Here is a 14,323-nt window from a genome sequence, read left to right on the forward strand (position 1 = left end):
ATGACTAGTAGCGATTTAAAGGAATTACCCCTATTTCCCCTATTGGGCCCCGCCCCTTTGGCCCCTCGGGGGTCAGAGTCATCATTTATGCAAAATCTGTTCCCCTTCTGCCAAGGATGTTTCTGGCTAAATTTGGTCAAAATCCAATATGAACTTTTTGACTAGTAGCGATTTGAAGCAAATGTTGACGGACGGACGGACGGACGGACGGACGACGGACGACGGACGACGGACGCTGCGCCATGACATAAGCTCACCGGACCTTCGGTCCAGGTGAGCTAAAAATAGAGCTTACACAGAAAATTCCTCAACACAGATTGCATCTAACATGTGAATCAAGTCAAACCTGACAAACTAAAGGAGGGGAACAAATAAATCAAGAAGAGGAACAATTCCTGAGGCCAGCTAGTTCCAATAAGTAATCTACTTATTTTGCTCTCTAATCTATAGCTGCTAAAGCTACCAGCTATAAAAGAAAGTAGAATATACCAATTTGAACTTTCTCCGGGAGTTTTATCAAATTAATTTAAGCAGACTGATAATTGTATTCCTAATTCTGTATACTATGCTATTTACAATGAAACATCTGTGTCCTACAGGCTAGCTCTTACCTTGGTGGTCTTTACAATACAACTGCCAATTGACCGGGCGTTCACTGGCAATCTCCGCACAGATCTTCAGATGCTCAACCTGTAAACATCACCATACATGGCACTGTCAGTCATTAATTCAATTTTTAGTCAGTATACACTAAATGTAAATCTACACATCACCTTACAATTTAGTGATATTGATTTAAAATCTTGTTTATATATAAGGTAAATGAAGACTGTAATATTTTACATTTTTTTTGCACCATAAGGTTCTTACAATGTTAAGCAGCGTGTCGTAAGACAGTATGATGGGAGTAGGCATACTGTCTGTCATGAGGAGCCCTCCTTCCCGACACTGGTCCATCACTGTGCATAGGTGGGACTCCACGGCATACAAGTCTCTCAGCTGGCGATATTTGTCCTTGGTACCACAGATAAACAGTAGTAGCTGTAACACAAACCATATATGCATGATATACTTGTATGAATTCAATAAATCATCAAGGAATGAGTTTAGTACCATACAAAATTTGAAAACTTTAGGTAAGTTGGGAAGATATGCCTTAAAAACAACGGAAGGACTGACAAACCAACAAATGAATGTAAACCTTTCTTTAACAGTTACTGTAGAAGGCATGAATTACTAACAGAACCCTAAAAAGTTTTGAATTTCTAGGTTAAATGTTAACTGATTAAGAAGTAGTTTGAAAATAGATATTTAAAAGAGTATGAGAATAATGTATAAGAAGTACAATCTACATTTAAAAAGTATGCTGTAAAAACAGGATGAGGGATTTAATGATAAGTGATTTAATCTGTGCATGATTTTTAAGTTCTCAGAGATTTAGAAATACAGACAATACTCCAGCACTGTACATAACATACCTTCCGCACTTGTCTTTTGACAAATGGAGTCTGCTGTGTCATCATGTACTGCAAAAGAAATCGTAAGTTAGAACCTCTATAAATATTTAAATGCAATGGAGCATAAAATCACATTATAGAGTCAATTGTGAAAGAATTACACAAACTTAAAATGATCTAGTTTGTATAATATGACTGAATATAAACACTAATTATATAAGACTATTTTGAGAACTCTGAACTGTATTGATGTCCTGTACAAACCTCAGCAAGTGTTGTGTTCCACACATAGTCAAAGCTGGCCGCTGGGACATTGGCAACACTGTCAGATATCTTCTTTAACTGTGGAACACAATAGATCATTGTCAATTATCTTTGGCACAAAGTGGATGTAATGAGACACAATGGGCATGTAGTGTTCACCTTGTCTAGGGCTTATGAAGTGAACACATTGTTGGAAGATTAATTAAATTGATTTTAATTAACATGACGTAATATTGAGAATTTCAAAGCTGATTTAGGTTATCAATGTGAAACTCGAATTCATACCTTTCCTTTCCAGTTATTGTCACATACAACCTTGAAATTTTTACAATCAGAAACAAATTATCTGAAGATTTCAACATGTTTGGCTCCTTTGACCTTGAAAGAACTTTGAAGGTCTTTATCTCAGCATGCTCCAAGCCTAATATCACAACCCTAGATCTCTGTTTTAACTATTAATCTTACAACTATTGAGTAACACATTGTTTTAAATACTGCTCAAAGAGCTCTATCTATTACCTGGTATGGAAGTCGTAGAACCATCTCAGTGAGAAGTTGTGGGTAGTCTTCAAATACATCACTGGCATGACCTTTGACATACTGGCGCAGGAAGAAGGGGGACATGTCTGGGGGTGGATGTGTTGGGTGTGGTTTCAGTAATTTTCCGGTCACAGCACTACCCTCCTGGAAATATATACAGACATTTCACAAATATATCATACTTAACAGAACAGTTAGACTATAACTAGACCGAGATTTTATATAGAAAATCTTACATTCAACTTTAATCCTGGTATGAAGATCATGAAACTGGGTATGTGACATTCCATGTGGTTGTATTGAAAAATATTGCATTTAAATATTAATCAACCCAAGGTAATATTATCCCCCATTACATATCAGATGTAAGTGACTGCCAGGGAATAGTATTCCTCAGCCCACAGTCATCACTTACCTCCTGAGAGGTGAACTGCTTCCAGAAGGGTAGTAAGTTACACAGGATGTTGAGACAGTAGGTGATGCCGTCGCTGGAGATCAGTGCGGAGGCTGATGTGTTACTGATGAAGGAGGAGGTGGAGGTCTGAAAATGGTACAATTACAAGTTTCTTTAATTAAATTGAATTATTTTGTGTGTGTTATTTTACAAAAAATCAGAGCTACAATCAATACAATGTAGATTTTACATCAGGGCTTGTGAAGTTTGTAAAATTTTATAACATTTAACCTGAAAATATAGGTGTCAGGAGAGTTTGGCAAAATCTGACTGTGATAAAGTCAATAAGAAATAGAACACATCTACAAATTTTACCAAATGACCATCCTAAATACCATAAACATCTTAAATAATCATTCAATATTCAATTTACAATATGTAATATACTTTAATCTGCTGTTTTGAAAGTGATGTTTTTTATTATTCCCTCCAGAAAATGATATTTGTCATTTCTAGCATTGACGGTAAACCCCGACATTTCCGAACTGTTTCTTTGTCCTTCCCACCTCCACAAGTTTTACACTCACCTCCGAGGAAGGCTTCGTTCCAGCCTTAGTCCTGGACAGTAGCACACTCAGTAACCTCAGCAACACTAACTTCACCTCATAGTTTTTACTCCTGCACGACACATTCTCAAGACCCTGTAACATGCATGGGTAACACCTCATGATAAAACATCACATAACTGGTCTGTTTTACTATGTAACATGGCTAATATTGTAGGACTCATGTGTGATAACAGTATTGTGACAAAACAATTAATAAATGACATCACAGGATTGTCTCAGTTGAGAAGCACTTAGTGTTTAAATCAAAATTAATCTGTCTTCATTGAAATCAATTTGAGATATTTCACTTACATACTCATAAACATGGACTTTTATATCTGACAAACAGTATCTCACACTCGTGACTATGCCATATGGAATTCATTGAACTTGTTTAATAAATTCCATGTGACTTATTCAGTCATATAAGATCCCATATCATGCTACCCAAGCCTTTAGCACACAATGAGCCGTTGATGATTCTACACTGTTGAAGGTTTTACCTGCTGACTCTATAACCAGCCTTCAGCACACAATGAGCCGTTGATGATTCTACACTGTTGAAGGTTTTACCTGCTGATTCTATAACCTATCAATCTATTTCCATAGACAGATTACCATATCTGGTCGCTGTGTTAATAAAGACACTGACCTGTCCAGAGAGGTCCAACTCCTTGATAAGAGCGGTCAGCACACTGTCCAGTGCGGCCTTGTCTTTCTCATCATCACTGTCCAGGTCAGAGGTCAACATGAGAAGCACCTGCATGAATGGTATAGCACGGACACCACCCACTTCACGTACCTCGGGGATGTACTGAAGTAGGCGCTCCAGTAGGATCAGGCGTAGGTTGTGTAGCCTATCAACAGCAAAATGCATTTATCTCTTAGCTATCAGACAGACATATCTTTTCAGTCTGAAAGCAACATACTTTCATCAAATTATCCGTGCTGAGGATTTCAATCTGAATAATAATTAGTCTGGTGAAGTTAATAGTACCTGATTACAAGGCTCGTACTGTATACCACTAGATCGGACATGTTTGCTACAGTCTTTTCACCCTCAATAATGACTGGTGAATTTTTAATACTGTCTATTCTTGTTTACTACAGAATATTACTGTAAATCACTTATGTTTTGAATGAGAGTCTATCATGAATTCAAATCCTTTGCAATTATTTGGATGAAAGCAACACCTTTTGGATAGCGACCAATCTATCAGTTAGTATGCTGATATAGGGGTCTTTACAGCACCCATGTCTCTAATAGCTCATTTGCAAATTCAAAGTCATTTCTAGATCAGCATTCACGAAACATAGTACATGTATTTGCAAAATCTAAGTGATTTACAGTTGCATTAAATTTAACATCATTTCATTAGGCCTTTAATTATACAGGACAAAATTAACAGGAGATACTAAAATGTTTAATCTTTGTATAGCTACTAATGGTCATATTTAGTTAACTTTTGTGGTATTTGTGGGACTGATAGATAAACTTGGATGGAAATTCAAAATTCAATCTCCATAAATATTTAGTTAATAGTATCAACACACTGAGTTTGTTTAATATACACACTTCACTCTAAAGACAAAAAATATATCAGAAATGAAATACAAATCTCTGATACTAAATTTCATTTACTTATGACTAGAAACATAAATATACCTGACACTGGTGTCATAGTCAGCATCCATTTCTGAGCCCTCTGTTTCCTGAGGGAGTGAGCCACTGTGCATCCCCACACTGCTAGTCTCACTACGGGCACTAAACATGGTGCTCTCCCGGTCTCTCTCCCCATAAGCACTACTTCGTCCACTGGCTAAAACATTAAACATGAAAATGCGTTCAGTAAAACCAACTACCGTATTTATGCTGCAATAAGCAGGCCAAGGGGCCTACACGTAATCTCTGACTTAAAGTAGAGGGCTGGCTTTACGGGACAATGAAAATGTTTTTCTTCTAAAATACTATAGAGTGAGTATATTACCAGACATTTCTAGATAAATATGGAACTAGTACAGACAAATGACAAACAGATCAGACCTACTTGATCAGGTAATGTATATTTTAAAAAATTTACCTCCACTTTCTGAGCCTCCGCTACCTGCATGTTCTGCAGGAGATGTGCGAAGTGTGGACCCATCTGTTGCAGCATTACTGCCGATCTCATCATCACTGCCAGGGGCCGAGGCTGTCGTGTCTGACAGTGGCCCTTCCTCTAGGGACATTGCACTCTGAAGTAAATATCAAAGGGCACTCTATCATATGCAGGTACTGTAGTTGTTGTTTTTTTACCAACCAATTCCGAATTATTCTTTCATACAGTCATGTGTTAAAAATATGAACACAATTTTTGACGAAAGACACATCATTAAACTAGCAAATAGGCAAATTTTCTTAATTGTATCTGGGAAAAGTTTAAATATTTCCTATAATTTCTAATTAGAAGAATAATTTATTGTATCTGGGACAAAATAAAATGTTTCCACAAACCAATTGCTCTCACTGTCTCTGACAATTGCATACCTGTTGTGATCTGTTTATGCCTAGGCCCTGTAGTCCAAGACCTCCACTGTGACCAGGCTGTAATGAAGGTATCACAGGTAAGCTTTGTAACACACCAACTCATGTCTAGTTTCTAGTTCTCCTGGTTTTATAATATGTTACAACACTTTTACAACTAATTACCAGAATGTTTTAATTTTTTTTTTTTGCTCCTTATTTTGATATACTTAACATCTTCACAAAAATAAATGATTTTTTCAAACTAGATTTTGACAACTGATTTATGAATGATTAGTATGTGCATTGTAGTTTTGAATTATAAATAAGACAATTCTGTTGATCCTACCTGATCCTGTAGGCTGAGAGCAATAGCAAGCTCCACCATTGTCTCATCATCCGCATCTGGGGGGATGTCAACCATGGGAGGGAAGTTTACACCACCTGCAAACAGTGCTTCCAGGGGAATTGGTCCCCCGTGACCCTGTTCTCCAGGCTCCATCACCATAGGTTCATTGTTCTCCTGGTTAACAATAGGGACAGCAATATTTAGTAATTAGCTTATCCTCCATAGTGTCAGATTAATTTAGTTTTCCCACTCAACTGCAAATTTTTGGATGTACAGACAGAGACAGACAGGGGAAGGGCAACATTATGCCTGCAACCATATCAGACTTGAGAATTCCCATGGAAAAACTGCATTACAGGAGTCCCACTGCAAATCCAGTGGGGCTAGGGAAATGAATATCACAGCAAAGTATCTTGTACCAACCAATACAAGAACTTTGTATTATTGTCCACCAGACAGTGCTCATACTTACCACCACCTCAAAGTGTTCATCTCCATCCTCCTGGTCATGCTGCTCTGGGACAATTTCCTGCATTAAAGGCTGAGCAGGTTGTGCAGACTTGTCTCCCTTGTCATCATCTTCATCGTCATCATCGTCTTCATCGTCATCATCATCTCCTCCCCCTGGTGAGCTACACCTGGGGGGAGACGGGATACAGACCCGACGACGACGATGTCTGGGACGAAGACAACGTATCATAGCCTGCTTACAGGCAAAACTCACTGTCTGGTCCTGTAGGAATACATTGATTTCCATAACCTTTCTCTTTTACTTTGTGTTAGTTTTGAAATTTGAGTTACAGATAATATATATGTATGGCTTACACAGATACATGTGTGATGAATAACAATTTAAGGCAACCATCAAAGGTTCAAAACTTTTAATTAGAAATATGAAATTTCAAAAAACTTTTAATTAGAAATTTGAAATTTGAAAACAATTATTTAAATCTTATACATGATTGCCTTACCTGACAGAGAAGGAGGCGGACATACATCTTGGTGGCCAGAGAGATGTTATCAAACTCACACACAGTGAAGGCGTGCATGATTTCTACTAGGGCACCAACTGTGGCATCAACATGGCTCAGACCTGTACATACAAACACTTATTGGTATTTACATGTATATATTTACATTCCTAATGTGGTTTGCTGATATGAACATACCAAGTGAAAACAACAAACATATGACCATGAATACACTATGAAAACCGTATGAAAACATTGTCTCTCGTGCAAATCACCTGATTAATCGGGTCATATTAATACGCCATTGACAGTAAGACAGGAAGAGTAGCTTCCCTTGGATCGATAATGTTGGTACAAGATAAGTGTTAAAAATATTGAATGATTGTATTTAATATTATTTTTACTTTAATACTTCTTTCTTTTTGTTTTATACAAAATTAAACAAAAAAGACCGGAAAATGCGGAACGGCATTAAAACAATGGCGTGGTGCATAGGCGGGATCTCCCGGCTGTTCTAATAATTTGGCGTTTCGTCGTATACATGACAAATTTTTATTTTTAATAAAATTTCTCGTTTTCTCGATATAAATTTTTTAAATCAAGGTTATGTAAATATATGAATTGAATAGATTTTCTAAATTTTCATTGCGGCTATGAATACCAGTAGCTAGCTACATATCCTCCGAGGCGCGCTACCGCCCAAACGTGACATCAATCCATGCCGCACATGAATATATTCACGCACCGGAACTACTTGTAACTAACATAAACAATCATAAACGATTGCTAGCGCACAATATGACAGTTGTTTGCAAAGCTCTGGCATCTATATCGACAATAGACACCAAAAATAAGACAGTTTAATCCTTAAATATATTTGGGGAATTACCTTTTTTTATTGGCTAAGAAGTCCAACACCTCTTTAAATTGGCTAAGAAATCAACATTCATCATGATATCCCAAACATACTTTCAGAACTGTAATTTCAATATCATTATGGCATTCTTAAAACTATTTACCTGGTAGGCAGACAGGGGCCAGCATTGGGTTGGGAGGCTTCAGACTGTGTAGCTTCCAGAAGGCCTCCATCAAGTGTGTGACAAAGTGTCCAGTCTCCTTACTGTCCAGCTGGGAAAGGCTGGATGTATAATGACCATCAAATTTCTCTTCTCCATCCTCCTGCTCAAGGTCTGTAACTTCCAACACTGCAAAACAACAATATATATATATCAATATACCTCAATATTCCATGGGTATCAATATTCTTTGATATAGTGCATATATATCTCAATACTGTGTAGATATCAAGTTGCTATACTTCAATAATGTGTAGATATCAAATTGTTAATGATACTTCAATGTAGTGTAGATATATATCAATATACCTCTGAATACATATGACATAAATATCAAATGAATATATCTCTATATAGCTCAGCATGTTGGATGTAAATATCTCAGTTTACTGTAGATATCAATATATCTCATGAGTCTATATATGCTAAATACTAATATTGGCATTAGATATCAATATACTGTAGTCCTTAAGCTATATAACCAACCACTGATAACACATTTGACTACACTTCACTTTTACCTGTTCCTGTACATTTGCTGGGATACACTAGAACTAGCCCTGACCTAGCTCTGTCTGGCCCTTACCTCTGACTTTGATGTAGTCTGAATTATTTCTTGCTTGACATGTCCTGCCTTTAATTATACTCAGACTTTGACACAGTCTGAACTATCCCTAACTTGATCTTAACTGGTCCTAAACTAATTCGGTCATACCTGACCCTGATTGGCATTGACCAAATGCTGTCCTGACCAAATTTGATTTTGACACAGTATGAACTATTCCTAACTTGACCCTGATTGGCCTTGACCAAATGCTGTCCTGACCAGATCTGTTTTCGACACAGTATGAACTATCCCTAACTTGACTCTAACTGGTCCTGACCTAATTCTGTCCTGACCAAATCTGACTTTGACACAGTCTGAACTATCCCTAACTTGACCCCGAGTGGCCTTGACCTAATTCTGTCCTGACCAAATCTGATTTTGACACAGTCTGAACTATCCCTAACTTGACCATGAGTGGCCTTGACCTAATTCTGTCCTGACCAAATCTGATTTTGACACAGTCTGAACTATCCCTAACTTGACCCCGAGTGGCCTTGACCTAATTCTGTCCTGCCTAAACCTCTGATTTTGTCATAGTCTAAATTATTTCTTGCCAGAACCTGAGTTTCCTATGAGAACTTACCTTCCTCACTGCTGACAGACATGGAGCCCTTTTCTGCAAATTTGACAAGGTTGTGTGGTCTGGCTACAGCCACTGACCTGGCAGTGACCAACAGACGCTGGTACGCCTCTACATCCATGTCACACTCCTCGCGGGATAGCAATGTCATAACATGTACAAGCTCTGCCTGGTCCTTTGGTCAAAATGCAACATCAATATCATATTTAGCATTACACTATTTAGAATGAAACATCAATATCATATTTAGCATTACACTATTTAGAATGAAACATCAATATCATATTTAGCATTACACTATTTAGAATGAAACATCAATATCATATTTAGCATTACATTATACAGCAGTCATACAAATCAATAGCGTATTAATAATATGGAATCTCAATATCAAATAACAGCATCTTAACATATTATAGCGTTATCAATCATATGACAATATATATATATTGCTGATTCAGTAACACAATTGCAATATTATAAAAAGTAAAATTGTTGTAGACTATATTGTAATATTCTAGAGTAACATGGCTGATGTACCTTATGGTTGTAGTAGGATAACCTATTAGGGAAAAGTGACGCCAGGAGAGACTTGGTGTGCTGTTGTACACTATGAGGTGTTGGCAGAGTCAGCAGACTGGTGGCAATATCCAGGGTTAGCTGGTGAAGTGGGTCCTAAAGGAAACAACATTCTCGGTATAAGTCTTACTGTTCTGAAATCTCCATATCCAATTATTTAGAAATTTCAATGATTGCTTTTATATTTTTAAACATGCTATCAACAGCTATGGTCATTTAAGGACAGAAACTTTCAGTTAAAGTCGACAAATGTTATCAATAGAAATGCCAATTCAACAATAAGAAATCAAAGGGCCAAAGGCCCTGAGAAACGTCAGGGTCTGAGGTCATATTATAAGAAATTTAAAATTGGATTTTATAGTCCGACAGTTACATTTGCATCAGATGAAATGTCTTCATCTGGCTTAGGCCTGGTATTTCTATTCTATATATATTCAAGAAAACATGTATAACATATATATCAGCTGACAAAAGCTGAGTATAGTTCTTTCCTGATTTCTTTATTGCTTGTGGAAGATTATTGATATACTCCTGAATCAGTAAAGCTGCTTGTAAACTTTGAAAAAAGAATCAACTGAGCGACAAATCAGTCTATTAACAGAACATGTTGTCAAGTAACTACAACTAAAGATAAAATCCAAGATGTACACAGCCGAAGTTTTTTAAATTTTATTTATCAAACATCTATTTTATGACCCCTTAGGTAACACATTTTAACTCTGATAGAAAATTGCGGTCGCGTTGTCCGACGAGACATATCTAGTTTTGACACCGCCAGTACATCAGTCACGGATCATAATCATTAGATTCTTTTCAAACAACAAATAATAACCTTATTTAATAAAATCCTCACAAAAAACGGCAATGTAGTTTGTTACAACTTGCCCTCAATTCCTGGTCATATTTCATGCGTATTCTAGCGACTTACAAATGAATTTGAAACTGCGAACGGTCGTTGGTTTAGTTACAGTCTGGCTGACTAGTGTCGTGAAGAGTCACGTGACAGCTGAAGTTATCTCGTGGAATGCTCGGGTGCATTTGACTATGTAAATAGGATTTGTTTTAAGCTATAAAATGTTCCTGCATATTAACTCAGGATGAACAGATGTGGATAGTTTCTCTGTGAATGCATGTAAATTTCTACGATGATCAAACTGATTTTTCTACTTTCGTTTTCAAGGCAGTATCGAGACGGAACTACGTAATCCTACGCCAACAAAATTGTATATACTGACGAGGAAAAAGGTTAATAATTATACTCTAAAATAATCTAGAACACCAAACATTAACATTTCATTTTAAATAATTGCAGTAAACACGGTTTACATAACTTAAATTGTGTCAATAATTGCTATCAAAATAGGAACTATATTAGGCTGCGGATGTATATCATTTGTATGACAGAAATGAGGAATAGTTAGCCGGAACAGATCTATCAGTAACAACATTTTCCCACCACGCCTATAACGGCAGGTGCCAAAGGCACCCTGACGTTAAAAAATAACATTATATATGACTAAGAGCCTACCTTTTCTTCACATAGTGATGAAGCAAATGCCCCATCTAAAACTTCCAAAGCACTCCCCAGCAGCCTGGAAAAAAGCAGCAATTTTTTTTATTGGCTGAACTGATTGCAGAGAGCACTGAGTTTTGTAATAAAATTATCAGTAAACTATTTTGTGAATGAGTTAGATGACCACCAGAGGGAACAAATGTGAAATATCTACAATAATAATTGAGAGCCATATACACATTCTTGGAATCATGGAACAATAATACATTATGCATAATCAAAGAGATCAATATTCATTTAGTGGTTAATTCATTCATTGTGTCAATAGGGGTCAAAGTTGAAGGTTACAGTACCTGTCAGCGGAGGTTAGAGGTAAGGGTGTATTGGGTACAGAGTCGCTGTCACTGTTCGTTATGGCTGACGTGGATGTTGCAGGTTTAACCACAGCTTGGGATTCTGGGAACTCATCCACTTCCTCTGGCCAGCCAAATGCTTCCTTGGTCTTCACAAACACCTTGATGGAGTCGACCATGGTAACTCCTGCAGAGTCTGCACTAGCACCCACTACAACAAACAGTTAGTATCTTATAAATTCCACCACACAAAAAACGATAAGTATCATATAAACCGCACTACACAACAATAGTCAGAACAATAATACTTATATATAAATATATTAATTTTTTTTTTTTTTTTACACAAATGCTATGTCAATTACGAGTTGTTTTTTCTCAGAGATTTAATATTTTTCTTCTTTTTCTTACCAAATAGAGTAAACTTCTTGTCAGCCATGAGGGATTCTTCCCTGGTGAAGGGCAGGTCGAACCAGCGGTACCGGTTAGTGAGGTTTACCTGAAACACAAAAACCAAAACTGTGTTGACAAGACAGTCTAATTAATACACCCTTCATCCAATAGGCAATCACAAGAGGGAACAACAATCTTTATAAAGACAGTTGAAAAGAAGACAATTTTAAAAGTTTTTTAAATAATGAAACTATCTATAAAAGGTAATGAATAAGTGGGCCTAGTTTAAAAGACACTTGTAGAATTCAGAAGAACTCAGAGAAGGGACACAACTCCTACAAATCATGCCTAGAAAGTTTCATTTAAACATAACCATACCTGTGTTGTTCGCCCAAACACCTCCAGGTAAGAGGGTGCCCTCTGTACATTCTGACTGCCAGCCAGAACACGACAGCCCACCATCACATTGGCTGCATTGGTGTTGTTTATTTCAATGTTAAATCCTGCAGGCTAGAAATGAAATATTCAAAAAAAAAATTTAATCTGATCAAGACATGAAGATGGTTAAAATAAAGAATCTAATATGGTGTATATAGATAGTATGGCATATCCTTTACACAATTTCTAATTTGGTATTGTTATTGTAGAATACAGTAACAGTTAATTACCTTAAGTCTGATGTGTACACCATGCAAGTTGATATCATACTAGTAGCATTGTTTTTAATATTGCATTTCCATGCTAAGTTTTCAAAATGATATAAACAAATAGACTTACTCATTAACCCTTTAATATGCAGAATATGCATTTCGTACAGAGAAAGTTTTTTTCCAAAGACTATAGCACATTTAAAAAAAAATTTAAGTTCAAATAAGTTGGTTTCCAGTTTAAAACAGTTTCCTTAAAAATTCAGATTCTGCCGTTCTGACCACACAAAGGAGATAGATAAGTCTACAGCATCAGAGATTTCCTTCTATTTTACAAGTGTTAATGTCTACTTACCTTGGTGCTGGCCACGTACATGCCAGTGGTGTTGAGTCGGTGTTTTACCTGCTGGGTGTTATACACCTGTAGAAGGTCATTGCCTCCAAACTGTGTAAGAAAAATAACATGTATGACACACAAGCTTTACTTCCTACAATTTCTTTCTATAATATGTTTTTTCTCACAACATGAAACTTTTTACACCTTGATCAACTTGAAGACAATCTGTAAGTTTACAGATTTGGTACTTTTATTTGTGACATTCTGAAGACATACCTCTATATCACTTGTCTGCTGGCAATGCTCAAAAAAGTCTATGGGGAAGGACACAGAGCCAACTGGTCTTCCTGTAACACAATACAATAACTTATAGCGTCAACAAGAACATAGACGTTCAGATCCCCTACCCAAGTGAATGATGAAGGTGGAATTCTGAAAGGGACTGTTTAATTTTGGAGGAATAAAGCATGACAAATTTCACTTTTCTCTTTGTCGCCATGGAAACATGCAAGTTAACAGTGGCAAATTTCCAGCGCTATTACATGTAAGGTTATTTCAAATTAATTATTTGGTTCACAGCCCAATTTTTCTACAAAGAAATGGAGGGAATCATTTTTTTATTGGTAAAAAAAACAGAGGAGGGCATGTTTTTAGTTGTTGTTGTTGTTGTTTTTTTTTTTCTCAAACCAATCATTATCCATTTTCATATAAACTGCTCAAAAATTGTGGGAAAAAATGATCTATCATCGATGGTTCTTTGTTTCACATTAATTAACATGTGCTCTATTTTTATGGTTAAATATAATGGATATTACAATAGAAAGGTTTGTTGGTGATGGTTTTTTCCACACATTCTGTGAGGGATGGCCTGAGAACCAAGTTATTGGTTGTTGTTTTTTTTTTGTTACACTGAACAATCCTGAGTGTTGTTGTGAAAAGAACAATAACATAATGAACTATCTCCAATATGATGTACACAAAACCTACCTGTCCTGCTACTCTTTCTCTTCTTGGCAGGTTTGAGTACAGCAATGGGAGACTGGGGCTGGAGATAGGGGGACAGCCAGAAGCTGGTGCTGTCTACATTAGCCATGTAGATCCTCAGGGAGCCATCTTCACACAACAAAATCATTGTAGTCCTTTGTTGCTGTA

At 36.7% G+C, this 14,323-nt stretch overlaps 1 protein-coding gene across 1 annotated transcript in view; it reads right to left on the reverse strand.

The window, feature by feature from the left end:
- Window positions 1-14,323, reverse strand: part of LOC117321796 (E3 ubiquitin-protein ligase UBR4-like) — a 79,540-nt gene that overhangs the window by 31,327 nt on the left and 33,890 nt on the right. Inside the window, 24 exon segments of the mRNA XM_033876370.1 lie at window positions 612-690; window positions 871-1,041; window positions 1,479-1,526; window positions 1,722-1,799; window positions 2,241-2,405; window positions 2,677-2,802; window positions 3,243-3,356; window positions 3,916-4,120; window positions 4,930-5,083; window positions 5,345-5,498; window positions 5,791-5,847; window positions 6,116-6,289; window positions 6,588-6,848; window positions 7,087-7,208; window positions 8,106-8,291; window positions 9,353-9,524; window positions 9,890-10,024; window positions 11,457-11,520; window positions 11,795-12,005; window positions 12,206-12,293; window positions 12,566-12,697; window positions 13,190-13,279; window positions 13,448-13,518; window positions 14,159-14,318. Of these exon segments, the coding sequence (XP_033732261.1) occupies window positions 612-690; window positions 871-1,041; window positions 1,479-1,526; window positions 1,722-1,799; window positions 2,241-2,405; window positions 2,677-2,802; window positions 3,243-3,356; window positions 3,916-4,120; window positions 4,930-5,083; window positions 5,345-5,498; window positions 5,791-5,847; window positions 6,116-6,289; window positions 6,588-6,848; window positions 7,087-7,208; window positions 8,106-8,291; window positions 9,353-9,524; window positions 9,890-10,024; window positions 11,457-11,520; window positions 11,795-12,005; window positions 12,206-12,293; window positions 12,566-12,697; window positions 13,190-13,279; window positions 13,448-13,518; window positions 14,159-14,318 (3,217 nt within the window).

The sequence above is a fragment of the Pecten maximus genome, chromosome 2 (genome assembly GCF_902652985.1).
Source record: "Pecten maximus chromosome 2, xPecMax1.1, whole genome shotgun sequence".
NCBI classification, from domain to species: domain Eukaryota; kingdom Metazoa; phylum Mollusca; class Bivalvia; order Pectinida; family Pectinidae; genus Pecten; species Pecten maximus.